We start from the raw sequence: 21,880 nt of genomic DNA on the forward strand, positions 1-21,880 counted from the left end.
GAAATCGAATCGAGATCAAGCAGAGATATAGAGAGGCGAAAATCATCTACGCACGGCTTTTGATCGGAGTATCTCTGTAAAGTATTGCACGCGAATGAGGTGAATTGTTGTTGTTTGGTGTTACCTTTGAATAAGGCGTCTGAGAAATTGAGATTAGGGCGAGTGCACCAAATGCGGCGCCATGATTTGGAGAAGACGGAGGTGCGGACGGCGTCTTGTTGGGAGAGGAAATACAGTATTCTCTGCAGTATGCACTGTGGCAACTCGGAGATTCTGTCAATGCCGTCTTCTGATTTTGCCTTTTTCATGCCTTCGGCGAATTTGATAGGAGGACGGTGGTGTTTGAGGATAGAGCGGCCGAATTGGGAGATTATAGAGAGAGAAATAGATGAATGAGAATTGGGGATTGGTAAAATTACGCGGTACGCGGCAAGAGAATAGGGACGTTGGTAAAGTTAGTTTTTTACACTTCGGAGACAATGGAATTTTCCGAAATAGTGCTAATCCCGATCCGATCCGATTTGCAGCCCTAATTTCAAACAACCTAAACTCTTGTGTATTGAGAGAAATTGTACCAAATCACAATTCATTTTATACGATAAAATAAACATAAACGTGTAGGTTTCGCTTAACACGCGGAGGTTTTATACCGTTTATCCGAGTATTTATGACCCCGTAGTTATTTAGTGTTTGAAAAAAAGACTTAACTAGTTGCATCGTGTCTTCGTTTCTCAACCAGGACATGTTCTCAGCGGCAACCGAAACTTCATCATCGACAATCGATTGGGCAATGGTGGAGCTAATGCGGAACCCACGCGTAAGAGCAAAGGCACAAGCCGAAGTAAGAAACGTCTCCAAAGACGGCCAAAAAATCGACGAAACCGAAGCTTCAAAACTTAAGTACCTAAAGCTGGTCGTCAAAGAAGCCCTAAGGCTACACCCCGCAACTCCGTTACTCTCGCGGGCATCGAGAGAAGACAGCGAAATCAACGGCTACTTTATCCCCGCGAAAACCAAAATGTTATTGGATGAGAGAGAGAGAGAGAGAGAGAGAGAGAGAGAGAGAGAGAGAGAGAGAGAGAGAGAGAGAGAGAGAGAGAGAGAGAGAGAGAGACATTAAAAAAAACCAAACAAGTGGTCGAATTATACGCAACGTAACTCGGTTTCAGTTTGATGCACCAAATGATCGATTACATGTCAAGTTCTTCAAGTTCAAGAACGGCTTTACCGTACCGTTTTATTATTCTATATACATTTTTATTTCTACTAAAGATAAAATGTAAGTCAAGTTCTTCAATGGCTTCATGGATTTCTTTCTACTAAGGGCTCCGATTCTTCAGGTCACACCGAACCAGAATAAACCAACTGCAAATAAAGTTATCCATATATAATCGGAATCGAAATCTTACCTTCATTAATTTCCATATGTAAAATAGATACTTTTGTCGGAATCGAAATCTTACCTTCATTAATTTCAGTTAAGATATCTTGAGGCGCTTGTTGGAAGATTCGGCATTTCCGTCATTTCCACTCCTCTTATTAACCTCTCTGTCTTGCTTGTTCAAGCATTCTTCATTACACGCACACGATTCGTTACATTTTACCGCCAGAAAGTAACATTCACAGCCACTGCGGGACAAAAAATTACAAACAATGTACGATGATTTCAATTAATCGTCTGCAAAATCGTATAATTTGATAAAAAAAAATGTTAGGTTGGATATAATTAATAATTCTTACTTATTCGAGCATTGTTTGTTGTCACAGCTGCACTTTTGGATCTGAAAATCAGTTTGCGTCTCCTCGGAAGGGCCGACTTCGATCGGACCAACCGGTAACTTATACTGGAACGACTTTCGGTACTGCTATCAGGTGCCTCGTTAAGGTCTTGTAATAAAGCAGGGGTGGAACTATGTGCAAGAGCTTTTCGAGATTTAATCGTTTCACTTTAGGCTAAATAAAGTCCATCACATGGGGGTATATGATAAATTTTTTAATACATGAACTTTTTCGGCAATTAGACTTTTCACAGGGGGTGTATGCAATTAATTCATATTTGTATAGTTAAAAAAAAAAAATCAAAATAGCAATAATAAATGAAATAAAAATAAAAATAAGAGAATGAGAGGAGAAAAAGTGTTGTGTGGTGGTAGCGGCTTAATCCCACTTTGCACCCTTAAAATATACCATTTTGACACTTTGCACCATCGAAACAAATTAATAGCATTTTGCACCGTGAAAACACAATAAATCATTCATAATGCATCCCAAATGAATTTTTAAAGCTAATAAAGATAATTTAATATTTTTAGTGTTATTTTTCTAGGATGACAAATGTCAAATCCTTTTTTTATTCATGAATTATTTTGAAATTATCGATATATAATATAAAAAGAGGATCTATGCCCTCAATGATTGACATGTGGCAAATGATGATGTCATTTGTCAAAATTGCTTAGTTGGAGTTCAATTGATTAGGTGGATTCTTCAATTGATTAGGTGACATTTTTATTTATGGATGTTGTTAAGTTTTTACCTATTTTACATTTACACAATCATTTAATAATTACCGCATGTATATATATTATTTCCAAAGTTAATATTTTATAAATTCGAAATAAAAAAATCTTATTTATATTTTTAGTGTTTCAAAATATATTTATTCAAATAAATTCATGAAACTCAATTGTTTTACGAATATTCAAATAATTTTCATTAAAAAAATATTTTTTTAAATACTAAAATATTAAAATAAAGGAATATGTTGTTGTTTTTTTTATTTTTTTTTAATTTTCAATATTTTAGAATATTCGAATATCTATTCCATTAAAAATAATAATGAAAAAATGTTTTAGTTTTTAATAGAAGTATTTAATAAATAATCCACTATTTTTTTAAATATTTTTTATTATACACTGGTGGATTAATTCTTAATGTAGTTGGTTGTATTTTGGAAAACATTATTTAATATATAATAATGCGGTCCGAACTATAGAACTACGGATTATGCAAAAAAAATAAATTATTAATTATTATTTCAATAAAATATCAAATCACCAATATAAAGGAATCTTTAATATTCCAAGATTCCATTATTTCATCTTTGATTGATTTAATTTATACTTTAATTCAAAATTGAATGGTAAAAAATAAAAATCGTATCTTCATATTTAATGTTATTATATTGCAAGATTTTTTTTCCACAAGTTATATTTTTTTTTGGGTTGTTTCCTTTATTTGTTTGATTTGATTTCATTAACTAATATATAAATATTTTGAATTTTTAATTTTTCCATAGAATTAAGTTCATTTTCAATACTATATAAACCCCTCAATGTTCATTTCATTTTTTTCTACCACCATTCGATTACAAAGTGCACAATATTCGAATTATACAGTATTACATTTTTTGTTTATCATTTCTTATAAATTATTATACGTATATATGCATAGTTTTATATTCATAATTAATTTTATATATACATAAATATGTTGAAGTCAATACTGATACTAAAAATATGTCGTCAGAATTATTTTAAATATGTGCATTTCTCTTCTTTTATTTTGTGTTGGTATTATATATTTATGTATTCATAATTGTTTTATATGTTTCAACTCCATTTTATATTTGTATTTAGTTAAATAATAACATGTCATATGCTTTATGTATTTCTTGCAGATTATTTTCACGAATCCAACTTCGACCATACATAATTCATCAACACGGTTTTCTTACATTTTTTCTTTAAATTTATTTATTTTATTACTCAATATTTTCTTATGATATGAATATTTTATAATGTAGTTTTTTGTAGTTTGTTTTGATTTTTTTTTATTTACATATTTGCATTATTAACACAATTGGATATATTATTTTATTTTTTTGGTTATGCAGAAGTTAGAAAATGGGGATCCAAGGGAAGTTTTACTGCAAAATTATTATAGTGAAATTGTGGTAGTTTTACTACTAGGCTTATCTTCCCTTCTTTGTAATAGGTTACAAAATATGTGAAACTATTTGTCGCACTAATTATTGATAGTAAATAGTTTTAAGATGATATATTATTGCAAGCAATTAATAAAAGTCTTTCGCATATACATTATGTTGTTTGTCTACTAATTCAATTTAAAAGAATCTATTACATTAAATACCATATTATAAAATTTATTTTGTATCCTTATTCACTTGATACTGTTTCAATGAGAATTACGATTTTCTTACATTCTCTCGACATTCAATCATCGTCTACTTTCTTTTTCTTTTATTTTTGTCATGTTTGGTGTATTATTAATTCATAATCTTTGTTTCGTGTAAAATCTTTGTTTGATCTATCTTATTTTTTAGTTATTTGTTTCGTTTTGCAAATATAGATAACGTTTTGACACACAAATGGGTATTGTGCACATATTTAATCTATGTGAATAAATTATATATGAATAATTTATAAATTTTATATTTTTTTATTATTACATTATTATGTTTTATAAGTATAAAATTATTCTTTATATTAATTTGAAAGATATAATTTGCATAATGACCGGATTTGTTTTACCAACTAAAATAAATGATTGATTCAGATTTTTAGTTTTTAATTGGTTATATTAACTATAATATTATAATTAATGATTCAATTAACTAAATCTCATTAATAGTTATTGAAAATTATAATAATGGAAAAATGAAAGTGAATGATTAATGTTTGATTTGGATAGTATAATTTTACAGAATTACACAATGTTTTTAATCCACAAATTCCGTCTTTTGTTATATTGTAAATAGTAATACAAACATGTGTTTTTTTAAGGGGAATCTATATAATATATGAAGACAAAAGCCACAATTAAGGATTGTCATTTCTAATTTTTACCCCACAATTTTCATTTAATTTTCACTTGGCATCATAATTTCTTTTAATTACTACGTTTTTACGTATATACCTTTTTGTCCAAGTTTTCATTTTATATATGCAGTTTCTTTAAATATATGCATATCCACGTATACGCTATACCTAATCAATAAATAAATTATTTTCTATTTCATTTTAACATTTTAATTTATGACTCAAAAAAGAAAGTTTTCAAAAAAATTTATCTATACACATAATTGATTCCTATAACTAATAACCAAAAAATCGCTTTCTATAGCCAATAATTTATAACCGGTTTTTAAAATTAAGAATTTAAATTATTATGTTAATAACCAACATTTCCAATATAATATACCAATCACGATTTTCGATTAATTTTTTACTACAATCAATCATCAATCAGTCCATAAATTTGAGCTATTAATTCCCTAATCTATATATAATATAAAAAGAGGATCTATGCCCTCAATGATTGAAATGTGTCAAATGATGATGTCATTTATCAAAATTGCTTAGTTGGAGTTCAATTGATGAGGTGGATTCTTCAATTGATGAATTGTCCATTTTATTTTGGTATATATTTAAGTTATTTCCTATTTAATATTTATACACTCATTTAAACAATTACCACGTGTATATATATTATTTCCAATGTTAATATTTTATAAATTCAAAATAAAAAAATATTATTTACGTTTCCAGTATTTCAAAATATATTTATTGAAAAAATTCATGATACTCAATTTCTTCACAAATATTCAAATAATTTTCAGAAAAAACATTTTTTTAATATTCAAATATAAAAATAAAGGAATACATTTTTTTTTTTGAATTTTCAATATTTTGGAATATTCGAATATCCATTCACTAAAAAAAAATATTAACGAAAATGTTTTATTTTTATATTGTATTATTGTTTAATAAATATACAGTATTTTTTGTTAATAATAATTTGAAATTGTGTATTTCTATTATATGTTCAAACAATTATACTGAATTAATTTATAAAATTTGTTTTTTTATTAATACATTATCATATTAAGACGATGATCTATATATATCTATATATTATATAAAAAGAGGATCTATAGCCTCAATGATTTTTTTTAGTGCATTTGAATCAATTTATGATTCTTATATATTTTCTTATAATATTTTATTTAATTTTGCACTGTTAATTTCTATATTAATTTTTTTTCAAATATTTAAATATTAATGAAAAAATATCGTTAAGCATATTATAAACGGCCGTGTGCAAAATATCTATATATAATATAAAAAGAGAATCTATGCCCTCAATGATTGACATGTGGCAAATGATGATGTCATTTATCAAAATTGCTTAGTTGGAGTTCAGTTGATGAGGTGGATTCTTCAATTGGTGAGTTGTCAATTTTATTTTGGTATGTATTTAAGTTCTTTCCTATTTAACATTTGTACACTCATTTAAACAATTACCACATGTATATATATTATTTCCAAATTTAATATTATATAAATTCGAAATAAAAAATATCTTATTTATATTAGTATTTCAAAATATATTTATAGAAAAAATTCAGGATAATTTTTTTTGCACGAATATTCAAATAATTTTCAGAAAAAAAAAATATTTTTTTAATATTAAAATATTAAAATAAAGGAATACGGTTTTCTTTTCTTTTTTTTTTTCAATATTTTGAAATATTCAAATATCCATTCAATTAAAAATAATTATAAAAAAGAGTTTTATTTTTTAATTGTCCTATTTAATAAATAATAATTTAGTTGTGCTTATTAAATGATTAGTTATTTGCTATATTAAGTAATGTTTTAAGTTTATTTTAATTTAAATTTCCACATGCAAACCTATATATACAAATATACATTTATTTGTTATTATTGAATTGATATTTAGTAAATATAATATTTTATTTTATTTTCTAAAATATCACTCCAAATTTAAATCAATTAAGCGGGTGTGTATTAAATTTGTCAATCATTTCCATAGTATATTTGTCCATATTTATAGATTATTAGTTTATTACCAATCATACATAACACGTGTAGGCACGTAGCAAGGTGAAAAGTTATTCCATATTTTTAATTGATTGTTTCGATATAGTTCTTATATTTACACACTCATAGTTAATACTTATTTGAAGGATTTTTTAATTCTTTTACTTTTACTCAAAATTCTATTTCCCGCAACTTTTATTTTAAATTTACTGGATTCTTAATTATTTTCCAAAAAAATAAAATTTTACCCAAATTTGTCAAATTAAAATATTTAATTTTGGAAACCGAATGATTTCTTCCGAATTATCCTTCACTTTTAAACATATTCAAATTCATAAATGTGTCCCTTTATATTGTCATTAATGTTTTTAATATTATTACCATATTTTTATTTTCTTTTTTTTCATCATCTAACCACAAGTATATAAACCCCTTCATCATCACTTCATTTCTCCACTAACTTTCACCGGAACAAAACGTACGCATGTATTCTTCGAATGTATTTTTTTTCATTTTTGTATATTTCTTTTCATTTATTGTTAATAAATTTTATTTTTCCCGTCTTGAAAACGGTAAAGCCTGTACTACTGTTGTTTTCTAATGATCATATTCATTTTTAGCTGAATTTTGTGTAATAATTGCATAGAATTAATATTTCGAATTTTATGTTTTTTTTAATCTTTGTTATCATCTTTATTATTGTTCTACTATTCCGATTTTATCATACCTTCTTTCTCAGTCAACTATTGTTGTTTGTAGCAATAAATTTCTTATTGGATATTAAAATTGTATGGAGATCATGGTTTATGTTCTTCTCATTATTAGTCAATTTTATTATTGTTATTTTATGTTATAGTATGTCGTGTATTTAAATATGTAATTTTAATAATTGTTTTATTTTTAATCAAATTATTTATTATTCTTATTTTTTAGTATTTTATTTGATTTGTAATATAGATTGTTATATTGATATTTTTTAATATAATTTTAAATTACAAAATAAATTTATTTTCTAACATTTTAATTTTCATTATTAATTATGTATGTCACTTTTATATTAATTTTGAATTTCATAATCCGAAATAATAATTACACTACATTTGAATTTTGAAATTATGAATTTTTGATTTCAAATTCTAAAGTTTCAAATTTCAAAATGTTCTTTACCGTATAGAAATTCCTAATCAATTACCCGATATTATGTTGTATAATTTTATTTAAGACCTATATAAGCTGATTGATTTTAATTTTATGACTAATTTACGGAAAATATTTAATCAAAAATAAAGACCGTTTAATATTCTTCAAAATCAATACCATATATAATAAGTTAAATCATCCATATTAACTTAATCAAATCATAAATAGTGAGTAATTATCATTAATCATAATTGTAAACATATCTTAAAAATAGGTACAAATCCCCCTTTATAACTCATTTCACCACAATCATATTCTACATCCAATTTTTTCCATCGAATAGAAACAGTAAAAAGGTCTGCACAATAATTAAAATAAATTCTGAATTTCATACGAACACGTTTAAATTTCTACATCCACTACCTATACCACCCTCATCCCCCTTCTTCATAAGTAGAAAATGCTACATTGATTACCAAGGTTCTCCTCACATGTGGTTGGAAATCGTTATACGTATCGAATGTGATGTTAATTGGCAATACAAATTTATTTATGTTTGAGATTAATCTAAACCCACCTAAATGTGGGTAAACAATTTCTATAATACATGTTTTGTTAGAACCATTAGATAAAAGATTTAAAAAATGGGTAGATGATTTTTTTATTAGTAAACTAATAATTGTTTTTGTAAGTTATTGTCCGATGAATTTTGATTGGACTATGTGAATCATTTTAACTAATCGAAACCCATTTAATTTATGATAAATAAATTTTTAAACACCTTTCGTTACTAAAAAAATGGGTGAATATAGTGGTAAAATAACAATTTTATTTTTTTAAGTTATAGGTTTGTGAATTATGTGTGGTAGTATTTTATCATATTGAAAAAACTAAATAAACTTAAATTTGGATAAATAGTTTAAAATACCTATTTCGTTACCACAACTAGATAAATTATTTAAAGAACTGGGTAAACAACAATTTAATAAAGGTACAACAATTAAAAAAAAATGAACTTATTGTTTCTTGAGTTATGTGCCTTTAACTATCTTAATTACTTTGACTAATTAACCCATTTCTTAGTTGCAAGATTCTATCTGACATAAATACCGGTGATATAATTTTCATCGGATGATGTTAGTCCTATCGAACTCCACTTTGCCCATTAAGTTCCAGAGGCGATAATTTCCTTTCATGATTTCATTTGAAATGCGGATCAAACACTTTCGCACGTTGATTTATATCTTTCTAGATATGTATTCAGTCACGGTCAATTGTATGTTTCACTCTAAATAATCATGAGTGGATATGGCATAAAGATCCTAATCAAATCAGAATCCGATGGGTTGTGAAGTATTACTAGCAACGTCGTAAGAGTATCAATATGAGTATCACTATCAGTATCCGTATTAGTATTAATATTAGTATTTTTATGAGTTTTAATATTAGTATCCGTATTAGTCAGTATGAGTATGGGTATGAGTATCAATATGAGTATGAGTGTTAATATGAGTATGCGTACGCGTATTAGTATTAGTATTAGTATTAGTATTAGTATTAGTATTAGTAGTAGTATTAATATTAATATTAGTATTAGTATTAGTATTAGTATTAGTATTAGTATTAATATTAGTATTAGTATTAGTATTAGTATTAATATTAGTGTTAGTATTATAATTAATATTAGTTTTATTAATAACATTAGCATTCACATTAGTATTATATTATTACTAGCGTTGTCATTATTATTAATATTAGTATGAGTATCAATATTAGTATCGGTATTAGTATCGGTATGAGTATCACATGGAGAATTTAAACATAAGGTACTATAAACATCAATATTAGACTGAGTATGAGTATGGGTATCAGTATCACTATTAATATCATTATCATTATCAGTATGAGTATCATTTTGAGTATCAGTATTACTATCAGTTTTAGTAACAAAATTAGTATAAGTAATAGTATCTCTATTAATGTCAGTATCAGTATTAGTATTAATATTAGTGTCAATATCAGTATCATTATCAGTAACAATATCAATATGTGTATCAATATCGACATCAGTATCAATATGCGTATAAGTAAACATCAGTGTGAGTATCAATATGAGTATCAATATTAATATATCAATGTGAATATCAATAGTAATATCTATGTTAATATCAGTATTAGTATCGATATTAATATTAATATCACTATTAATATGAGTATCAATATTAGTATCATTATGAATATCAGTATGAATATCAATATTAGTATCAATATTAGTATTAATAGTATTAGTATGAGTATATTAAGTGTATTAGTATGAGTATTAATATTAGTATCGGAATTAATATCAGTATTAACAACAATATTTGTATAAGTAATAGTATTTGTATCCGTATGACTAATGAGTATTAAGTATCAATATGAGTATAAATATTATTGTCAGTATTAATATCAATATTAGTATTAATATCATAATAGTGTCAATGTAGTATTACTATCAGTATTAGTATATCAATCTTAGTATCAATACAAATATCAATATCAATATTAGCCAGATTATGAGTATCAGTGTTAGTATCAGTATGAGTGTCAATAAGAGTATCAGTATTATTATCAATATTATTATCATAATCAATATCAATATGAGTATCAACATGGGTATCAGTATCAGTATAAAAAGTAGTAGTGTGAGTATAATTGTGCGTATCATTATAAGTATGAGTATCAATATAAGTATCGATATCAATATCAAAATCAATATCAGTATCAGTATCAATATTATTATATCAGTATTAGTATCACTAACAATACCAGTATCCCTACGACTATCATTATGAGTATCAGTATAAGTATCATGATTACTATCAATATTACTATCAATATTAGTATTAGTGTTAGTATTCGTAGTAATATTGATATGATTATGAATATAATTAGTATGCGTATGAGTATAAGTATGAGTACGAGTAGACGTATGAGTATGAGTATGAATACTATTATGAATATTAGTATGAGTTTTAGTATGAATATTAGAATGAGTACGAGTATAAGTATAAATATGAGCATGGCTATGAATATGAGTATGAGCATTATTAGTGTTAATATTAATAATAGTATTATAGTTAATATTAGTAGTAGTATTAGCATTAGTATTAATATTGTCATTGGTATTAGCAGCCATTGGTATTACTATTAGTATTAGTATTAGTGTTACATTGACTACGCATATTAGTGTTGGTATTAGTTTAGTATTAGTATTAGCATTAATATTGGTATTGATATTGGTATTGATATTGATATTGGTATTGGTATTGATATTGGTATTGATATTGGTATTGATATAGATATTGATATTGGTATTGGTATTGATATTAGCAGTTATATTAATATTAGAATTAATATTAGTATTAATATTAATATTATAGGTGATATGTACAATTATACATTGTAATATCGAGAGTTAAGTTTAGAGGTGGCGTGAACATTTGACTTTTGTATTATTTTGTTGTGTTCAGTGTATTTACAATTTATGCTAATTTTGTAGTCGAATTCAATGAACTAGCTATTTTATCAAAGTAATTTAATATTAATTATATTTATCTCTTCACTTTTAGGTTATTTATGTTTCAGTAATGTGTGCCATGATTGCATATGAAAAATTAACAATGTGCAAGTTACTCGCTAGGTATTAACTAGACGAGCTACGTCAATGAATGTGCTTTCAAGCCCCACTTTGATAATTAAGTTTCACATTAAAGATTCGAGTGTGTTGGTTCAATAATAGTTGTAACATTCGTAACCGATGATGCATTGTATTCTTAATACCACATTTTTCATATTTACTACTTTTATTAATTATTTTGTTTTATTCCGTACTTAAATCAAACGGACTGAATTTTTTTTTTATTATGTCATATTATATATATTATTTTTTTTTAAATTTTTAGTAAATTATTTTATCTAGAATACTTTTTATTATTTAAATTATACCCGTGCATCGCACGGGTGAAATACTAGTAAGTGTAAGAATGAAAATACATCTCATCAACATATTCAACAAAAATCAAGTTATTTTATTTTACGAAAAAAATCATTCAGCTATTTCGTTATCAAGTTATCTGAAAATCATAATTTATTCCAAATATTTTTACCTGATATTTCCACCAGTTGCAATAAGAGATCCATCAATCGAATAATATAGTGGTAAAAGTTTATTTTATTTTATTTTAGAAAATGTAATTGTTTTTAATAATCCGATGTTATTTTAATTTTTCGCACTCTATGCGCTCGAAATTAGGTTGGAGGGTGAAGAAAAAACAATTTAATTTGTTGCTTTGTATTCCGAAAGAAAAAACCCAATAATAATTCAAATTGGCTTTATTATTCAATTTATGGTGCATTGTGAATGATTTACCATGGTTTGAGAGTGCAAAGTGCTATTATTATTTTTCAAGGGTGCAAAGTGCTAAAATGCTCCATTTCAAGGGTGCAAACTGGGATTAAGCCAAATAAATGGTAACTATGGGAATTAAAAATTAGGGTAAATTCCACTTTACCCCCTCGTACTCTGCCCAAGAACCACTTTACCCCCTTTTACTCTCAATTTTATCGATTTACCCCCTTGTACTTGTACAATTTCCCAATACAATCCTCTTCGTCAACTTTTTTCGATTTTGACTCTGATGCCATTTGGTCAAGAGTCAAAATATTGACGTAACTATTGATTTTTTTTTATTTTGACTCTCGTGATTAGAAAAGAGAAAGTTTCACACATTCATATATTTTTTTCTTTGCACTGGGTAGAATCGATGTGACGCCCACTACCAAAATACACTGTACTTTTTTTTTTCCATTACAATAAATAAATACAATGACTTCTGATAAAAACAATGTCTCCTACTTAATTTCTCAACAATAATATCAAATACACGTGACAACCAAATGCCACAACTAATCTCGTATTCATAGTTCTCGAATTACAATCATTCTTAAACACAACACTAGATTAAACTCTTTAAAATCTTTGAATAACTTTTACTCCTAAGAGCCTTCACATAATCGTCCACTAATGCACCTGCTACTGAGAATAAGAAGGAAAATAAAGGAGGAGTAAGTCCAAGTGGACTTAGTGAGGAGTACAAGGGAAAAACAGTCGAATCAAATAATAATCACAATATAAGTGTTTGACTCGGAATTGGAGTTGGAATTGGACCATCTAGAGAATGATTGTTCGAAAAGGGATAAGAGGCCAAAGTATAAGGCACATCAATATGATCAGAATCGACAATATAATCAATATGTACATGTAAAGAACAATATTCAACGGGTAATTCCCGGATATCAATTATGAACTTCGTGGAGATTCCCACGATAACAATTTTGGATATCAAATATGAGACCATGGAGATTCCCACGGTAACAATTTGTTCATGTACCTGTACCTGCCTTGTGACTCCCTTAGTCGTTACTACCTTATAACCCCGATCAGGGAGCTACCTGCTAATCGATCAATAGGCATGCCCGGGCGCATGCCGATCCATCCATCAGCACAGTTAACCTCCAACTATGCCAATGGTCTAGATCCAATATGGGTAATGTCGAAGAGACCATCCACCGTCGGCCCAATACCGCCCAGCAGTCTTTTTCGAACAGCCCCGGGCCCAACTGGTCAATTATCCTTAGGGCGTCCCCAAAGGAATAAATCATATATAGATATCGGATATGCTTCCGACTATCTAAATTTCCAATTTGAATCCCAATAATAAATTCCACTTCGGAAAGAATCAATTTCATAGTTCAATAGTTTTGGGATTCCAATAACAAGTGATAATATCTTGTGGTCACAAAATCACAAGTCAAGAAGGGTACGATCAATGGTTTCAATAAGAGAGTGACCACAATTCAAGATCGTATAATAATTGAAGAAGATGGATCTCAATCAACACGGTTAAAATCGAATCCGTAGTTGTATAGCTCGAAAGACAAGTGGTTTCAAAGGATCAATGAGAAGTCAACATATGAACGATCCATCAATTCACAGTAGGTACGAAACGAATGATTTAATGGATAAACTGGATTTTCCTAAATGGTTCAAGAGTCGGGAAAAGAACGATTTACGTTTACTGAACCACTGTAGAATAGAAGTGGTTCCAACTAGTATACAAGTAAAGATGTGAAACAATTCCGAATTGATAGAGAAACGAATTGAAACTCGTTGAATTATTCAAGTCGATAAAAGAACTGAATTGAGTAATCAAGGAATCGGGATGAGAAATTACTTGAATAATTCCCGAATCAAGATGAGAACTTATTAAGTTCCAGGAAAAGGATTTCGAAACAATCAAAGATTGCAATAGCTCAAGAATCAACAATTCTCGAAAATCAAATTGGTTCACAAGATAGGTGACAATAAATATATATTGAATTTAGACGACGAATAATAAAAATAATAAACCGAACGATACGAGTGCTCGGCATATATCCTGTTTTTCCAGAAATAATAGGCAAGGGATAGGAATCCTCACCTGAAGTCCAATGCAAGTGCTATAAGAACACCTTACTCTCGAGTCATGCCCAAGTCTTGAATGAGAGCTTTAGTATGCTCGACACCTATAAACATATTCATCACTTAACAAGATTCCAAATGCTAATATAATCGTATTATTCCACTATATCACAAAGTCAATTTCTTGAAACATTTGTTACGAATGTCTTGCTGCCACAGCTTATTCGAACAATCGTTACGATCACCTTACTTTTCCGAATAACCTAAACGATATATCGAATTAAAGCTAACATCAGTGTCTACAGGTTTACTGAAGACCCTGAGCCCAAATTATCGACCTAACACAGCAATAACAGCCCCGGAAGATGAGTATATGAAACTGCCAGGTTTTTGGAAAATTCGTTGTTGGCACAGTTTGTTTGAAAAATCATAACAATTAGCATGCTAATCCAAATTGATCACATGATACGTCAAATGAAAGCCAACAGAAAATTTTACGAGTTCACAGAAGACTTTAGTCCCAAATTCGGAACCGAAAATAGCAGAAACAGACTCAAACCAGCATTACAGAACTGCCGGGATTTTGGAAAGATTATTTCTGGTACAGCTTATTTGAAAAATCATAACAATTTGTAAAGTTATCCAAATTGTCCAAATAATACACCAAATTGAACCTTACAATGTAAACTACAAGTTCTCAGAAGACACACAACTCAAATTATTACTCCAACATAGCATATACAGCCCCGTAAAACGAATACGCAAACTGCCATGTTTTAACAGATTTACCGTCACTTAATTCGGACCTCTAATCAGCTTCAAAACATACTCTAACTCGATACAATTTTACACTTACCAATAGTTTTCGAGGTCCTCTACGAGTTTTGTGAAGGAATGATTCCCAAATTCTCACTCCTGTTCCTTCGATTTTTGCTCCGAAAACAGGTGCGGCAGCAGTTCTTCATTTCTCTGAATTTTGCCGACATAACTGTCGGGTTTAATTCGGTTATATATGATAGTCGAAATTTGGGGAAAAAATGGTATTCCTATAGTTTTCGAGCTGCTCTACAACTTTTGAGAAGAAACAAATCCGAAATTCAAAGCCTAAGTACCTCAAATCGACCCACAAAGTTCAGGGGCATGCTGCACTTCTTGCCGTCTTCCGACCACCGGTGACCTCCGCCGGCGAAATACATCACCATCGGGAAGATGGCTTCTCAAGTTTACCAACAGTACTTTCGGATCGTCAAGACTCCATTGATAAAACCTTCTTGCAGCCATTTCTTTGAAGAATCAATTTGGGGCTTTCTTCTTTAATTTCTCAATTCTTCAACCTAAACGTAAATACTCAAAACCCTCTCATAGAACTTGATTTTCTCCAATAATTTCTATGATTCCATTCAAGAATCGATTGAGAGAGAGGAAAGAGCAGGCGAGAGAGATGATGAAAGAGTGAGGAACTATTTGAGTATATAAAGAAACGAAGAGATGAGAAACTCATCGGATAAAGATGACAAAGAAGCCAATTCATTTAACCATACCCAATTCTTAAACTTGATTGCCAAGTTTATAAAGTTATTATTATACTTATCCCCCAACTTTATCTATTAATAACAAAACAGCCCTCTAATTTTATTATTTAGCACAATAAACTCTTGTGTATATGTATATATAATATAAGCATAAATTACGGGGTGTTACAATCGATCAATTTTTTGGTCTTGATTTTTACTAAATTAGGGGTTCAATTTGGGGATATCTCGGAAGGGGAAGTGGTGGGAGAAGAAGAAATGACAATATTGACGGAGGATAAACAACGCGTTATAGGCAGTGGCAATTTTGTAATTTACAGAGTTGACCAAACGGGAAATTGAGCGTACGAGGGGGTAAAGTGGTTCTCTGGTAGAGTACGAAGGGGTAAAGTGGAATTTACCATAAAAATTATACGTGGGCGTTCGGTGAATGGAAATAAACACCGCCATGCACCGGCTATAAAAAGGGGGCAAGGCAAGCATATTATGTTTTAAAAAGAAAAGTAAAGGCTTTTAGGTTACAGAGTTTTAATGGCGGCGTTTCTTCGAGGTCTGATTCGATTCTCCAAATCCAATTCTTCTTCTTCGATCGCTCATCAATTGAAATATGGAAGCAACAAATCCGACCGTCCATTCTTCTCAGATCTGTTCCGTCGTCCATCGGGTTGCAGACAGTTCTCCCAACAAACCGTCAATGATTTGGTAATTTTTTTTTTTTTTTTAATTTTGGGAATAATTGAGTTATTTGTTTTTTGTTATTATATTATTGAGATGTAGTTGCAGATTTCTTCGGAATTTGATTTTCGGTGTTTTATATATTTATTGACATGTAGTTACAGATTATATTAATATAGATGCTCTAAGGTTTTTAGTATTTTAGACAAACATAATAGAATAGATTTTTCTACTTGTTTTTGAGTTTTTGGTACAACGCAAAGTGAAAAAGAAGAAGAAACATTTATGTTTTTTTATATTTTTCTTTGTTCTATGCAGAATGTTTGTAGAACTGGACCTAAAGATAGACGATCATTTGAATATCTCGATTTTATACTCGGGCTGGTTTCCGGTCTTGCCATTTTAAAGTTAGTATCTTTTTCATATGAAATTGGCCAAATGGCTGAAGAAGTAGAAGAAATGAACCGAAAGAAAAGAACTGACAGGGAATCCAATGAAGAATTAGGACGTAAAATGGCAGAGTGGAAGGAGTTGGCCCTGAAGTTGGAGCAGGGAGCACCACCCACCGACGAGTTGGTGCGGAAGGTGGAGCAGGAGCTGAAGTTGATGGAGTTGGAGAGTCAGAAGCTTAATTTGAAGTTGAATCGGCGTGTGTTCTGATTCAGTTCCGGTCAGTTTTCGGCTCGGCTAAAATCGAATTTCGTCTTTTTTGTTTTGTTTCCCTTGTTTTTTGGATTCACTAGTAACTAACTATGTGTTCGATTTTTTATATCGATTATGGATTATGTCCATCCTTTTTTATATCGATTATGGATTATGGTTTTTTTATATCTCGATTATGGAGTATGTTAGATAAAAGGTGTCAACGTCGAAGCCTCTTCTTTTCGAATATGCTTATGTTGAAACCAACAACATTGTTCAATCAAGAATCCCCTGTAAACGCGGTTGTTAATTGTTCTAACGGAATCTCGGAAATAGTGTGCCTTTGAGCAAGATTTTTCAGCTCAAAGCATAAGCCAATAGCCATCCTGCATAATTCCAATTCAAAACACGAAACTTTAGTAACATAGTACACTACTATAATTAATTCCGAAATGCAAAAAAGGAAAAAAAAAAATCGAAAAGTTAAAAACCTCGAAAGCCATGCTATGAAGGAAACGGGACTTTCACGTGGCTTCCTAACGAACGCGTACCATTGCGTCCTTCCCTTGCCAATGTCTAATGCAACAAAGTACTTGTTTCTTCCAATGAATATTTTGTATCTATAAAGACAATCACAAATATATATATCACAAAAAAAAAATATACCTTTACAAAGTACTTGTTTCTTCCAATGAAATTGTACCAAATCACAATTCATTTTATACGATAAAATAAACATAAACGTGTAGGTTTCGCTTAACACGCGGAGGTTTTATACCGTTTATCCGAGTATTTATGACCCCGTAGTTATTTAGTGTTTGAAAAAAAGACTTAAACTAGTTGCATCGTGTCTTCGTTTCTCAACCAGGACATGTTCTCAGCGGCAACCGAAACTTCATCATCGACAATCGATTGGGCAATGGTGGAGCTAATGCGGAACCCACGCTTAAGAGCAAAGGCACAAGCTGAAGTAAGAAACGTGTTCAAAGACGGCCAAAAAATCGACGAAACCGAAGCTTCAAAACTTAAGTACCTAAACCTGGTCGTCAAAGAAGCCCTAAGGCTACACCCCGCAACTCCGTTACTCTCGCGAGCATCGAGAGAAGATGTACAGCGAAATCAACGGCTACTTTATCCCCGCGAAAACCAAAATGTTATTGGATGAGAGAGAGAGAGAGAGAGAGAGAGAGATTCAAAAATCCAAACAAGTGGTCGTATTATACGCAACGTAACTCGGTTTCAGTTTGATGGACCAAAAGATCGATTACATGTCAAGTTCTTCAAGTTCAAGAACGGCTTTACCGTACCGTATCGTTTTATTTATTCTATATACATTTTTTTATTTCAACTAAAGATAGATGCACCAAAGAGTGAGTTTCTGGCACAAGATAAAATCTAAGTCAAGTTCTTCAATGGCTTCATCGATTTCTTTCTACTAAGTGCTTCGATTCTTTAGGTCACACCGAACCAGAATAAACCAACTGCAAATAAAGTTATCCATATATAATCGCATATATATAAAATACATACATTTGTCGGAATCGAAATCTTACCTTCATTAATTTCAGTTAAGATATCTTGAGGCGCTTGTTGGAAGATTCGGCATTTCCGTCATTTCGACTCCTCTTATTAACCTCTCTGTCCTGCTTGTTCAAGCAATCTTCATTACATGCACACGATTCGTTACATTTTACCGCCAGAAAGTAACATTCACAGCCACTGCGGGACAAAAAATTACAAACAATGTACGATGATTTCAATTAATCGTCTGCAAAATCGTATATTTTGATAAAAAAAAATGTTAGGTTGGATATAATTAATAATTCTTACTTATTCGAGCATTGTTTGTTGTCACAGCTGCACTTTTGGATCTGAAAATCAGTTTGCGTCTCCTCGGAAGGGCCGACTTCGAACGGACCGATATCAGTGTCGGGTGTCCCGGCGGCGTTAAGGCCGTCTATTAATAAAGCATATATTAAAAGAGCTTTATGAGATTCGATCTCTTTTCGCTTCCAGCAATTTCTGCAAGGACAATATACGCCGCATAAATTGTTTTTCAATAGACATAAACACAATTTGCATGCAGTATAATATATTAATTACAAACATATATTATATATATAAATATATACATTTATATAATATCATAACCGATAAAGAATTAATGTTGGAAAATCGACTTACTCGTCTTTTGAGCATTCTTCCCCACAAAAGCAATGTTCGAGAACATCTTCTCCGCCCGGTTCTTTATTTCGATCATCCATGTTCGACTGAGTATCTAAATCTTCGGATTCGATTAAAAAAAAGAAAGAAAAAAAAGGGCATCTGTCAAGATAATTTCGGAGCTCTCGGTCGACTTGAAATAATATTTTGATTAAAATAAATTTAAAAAATATAAATTAAATAATGCTTAAAAAATGCTACCATACCATAAAGTACTTGAATCTTGAAGTTGAAGATGAAGATAATAATCAAAGAATCAAAAACTCAATTCACCCAATATTCAAATTAACCCCCCAAATTGAAGAACGGAAATCGGAATTTGAGATACACGCGCATTAAAAAGGTATACACATACAAATACAATTGATTGGTAGTTATAATCAAGCTTGCAAGATTTGACAGCGAGTAATTTTTTGTCATGCACGAAAAGCTTTGATTTCTGAAGGAGTTGTGAAGTAGTCTATCCATGCATTTCTTAGTTTCTCTCTCTAGAAATTACATGTACCAGTTTATCTTCTCTCTCTCTCTTCACGTCTTCTCTGATCTACCGCCTGGAGCTGTTGGTTACCTGATTATCGTTTTTTTCTGTTTTAATTTGTAGAAAGTAAATAAAAAAAAAAGATGGAAATATTTAAATATATAGTTGTGATATGGCGGGAAATAACAGTTTTTTGGGCTCATGTATGGTTAGTTAGGCCCACTAACTATTGGATGAGGGCCCATCTTTCCCTTTCCAAAAAAATATAAATTAAATTCTTTTGATTCTTTTTTAATTATTATTATTAATAATTATTATTAACAATAATAATAATAATAATAATAATAATAATAATAATAATAATAAAATGGAAAGATAGGCCCTCATCCAATAGTTAGTGGCCCTAACTAACTATACTTGAGCCCAAAAAACCGTCTTTTCCCGCCAAATCACAACTATATATATATTTAAATATTTGCATCATCTTTTTATTTTTACTTTCTTCAAATTAAAACAGAAAAATAAAAACGATAATCTGATAACCAACTCCAAGCGATCGATCAGAGAAGACGTGAAGAGCGAGAGAAGATAAACTGATCAGGTACGTGTAATTTCTAGAGAGAGAAACTAAGAAATGCATGCATAACTCTTTAAGAATATAATCAAGCTTTTTCAAATTAAAAAAATTGACTCGATGTCACTGGAATCAGTTGTATTTGTGTATGTATATGTGATGTGTATATTTTTTAATGCGCGTGTATCTCAAATTTCCGATTTCCATTCTTTAATTTGGGGGGGTGAATCTGAATATTGGGTGAATTGAGTTTTGATTCTTTGATTATTATCTTCATCTTCAAGATTCAAGTTTCAAGTTTATGGTATGGTACCATTTTTTAAGGATTATTTATTTTATATTTTTTTAAATTTATTTTCATCAAAATATAATTTCAAATCAACCGAGAGCTCCGAAATTATCTTGACAGATGCCCTTTTTTTTTTTGGGGGGTTTTTTTACCGAATCCGAAGATTTAGATATTAAGCCGAACATGGATGATCGAAATAAAGAACCGGGAGGAGAAGCTGTTATCGAACATTGCTTGTGTGGGGAAGAATGCTCAAAAGACGAGTAAGTCGATTTTCCAACATTAATTCTTTATCAGTTATATGATATTGTATATATATTTGTAATTAATATATATATATATATATATATATATATATATATATATATATATATATTCTCCTGCATGCAGATTGTGTTTATGTCTATCGAAGAACAATTTATGCGGCGTAAATTGTCCTTGCGAAAATTGCTGGAACAACGGGGAAAATGAGACGGAAGTCGTTCAGCTGCGAAAAGAGATCGAATCTCGTAAAGCTCTTGCACTAATTGGTTCTAGTAGTCCTCCTGATGCTTTATCAGAAGACGGCCTTAACGCCGCTGGGACACCCGACACTGATATCTGTCCGATCGAAGTCGGCTCGTCTGAGGAGACGCAGTCTGATTTTCAGATCAGAAAGTGCACCTGTGAGAACAAAGATTGTTCGAAAGAGTAAGAATTATATGATCCAACCTAACATTTTTTTTTATCAAATTATGCGATTTTGTAGACGATTAATTTAAAATCATCGTATATTGTTTGTATTTTTTTGTCGTGCAGTGACTGTGAATGTTACTATTTGGAGGTGAAATGTAACGAATCGTGTCCGTGTAATGAAGATTGCTCGAACAGACAGGAAAGAGATGTTAATAAGAGGAGTGGAGGTTACGGCATAGTCGAATCATTCTACAAGCGCCGCAAGATATCTTATATGAAACGAA

The 21,880-nt window shown here is 29.9% G+C and overlaps 1 protein-coding gene and 1 long non-coding RNA gene across 2 annotated transcripts; one reads left to right on the forward strand and one right to left on the reverse strand.

The window, feature by feature from the left end:
• Positions 1–15,052: 15,052 nt before the first annotated feature.
• Positions 15,053–16,098, reverse strand: LOC105953752 (uncharacterized). The gene is made up of 2 exons (XR_016029543.1): positions 15,621–16,098; positions 15,053–15,496 (listed from the first exon to the last, which is right to left on the reverse strand). It is a non-coding gene; the product is annotated as an uncharacterized LOC105953752 (long non-coding RNA).
• Positions 16,099–16,399: 301 nt separating this feature from the next.
• LOC148772464 (uncharacterized) lies at positions 16,400–17,543 on the forward strand. The gene is made up of 2 exons (XM_088815078.1): positions 16,400–16,742; positions 17,034–17,543. Exons 1-2 carry the CDS (start codon positions 16,572–16,574, stop codon positions 17,373–17,375), a joined length of 513 nt encoding a protein of 170 aa, XP_088671204.1. The 5' UTR covers positions 16,400–16,571; the 3' UTR covers positions 17,376–17,543.
• Positions 17,544–21,880: the final 4,337 nt, after the last annotated feature.

Source organism: Erythranthe guttata, chromosome 2 (genome assembly GCF_056151865.1).
Source record: "Erythranthe guttata isolate IM_541 chromosome 2, IM_541, whole genome shotgun sequence".
NCBI classification, from domain to species: domain Eukaryota; kingdom Viridiplantae; phylum Streptophyta; class Magnoliopsida; order Lamiales; family Phrymaceae; genus Erythranthe; species Erythranthe guttata.

Excerpts from the sequence above, each read along its gene's own strand:
- LOC148772464 (XM_088815078.1), top strand. The coding sequence starts at position 16,572 with ATGGCGGCGTTTCTTCGAGGTCTGATTCGATTCTCCAAATCCAATTCT. Across the intron at positions 16,743-17,033 it reads AACAAACCGTCAATGATTTG|AATGTTTGTAGAACTGGACC; the intron begins GTAATTTTTTTT and ends TGTTCTATGCAG.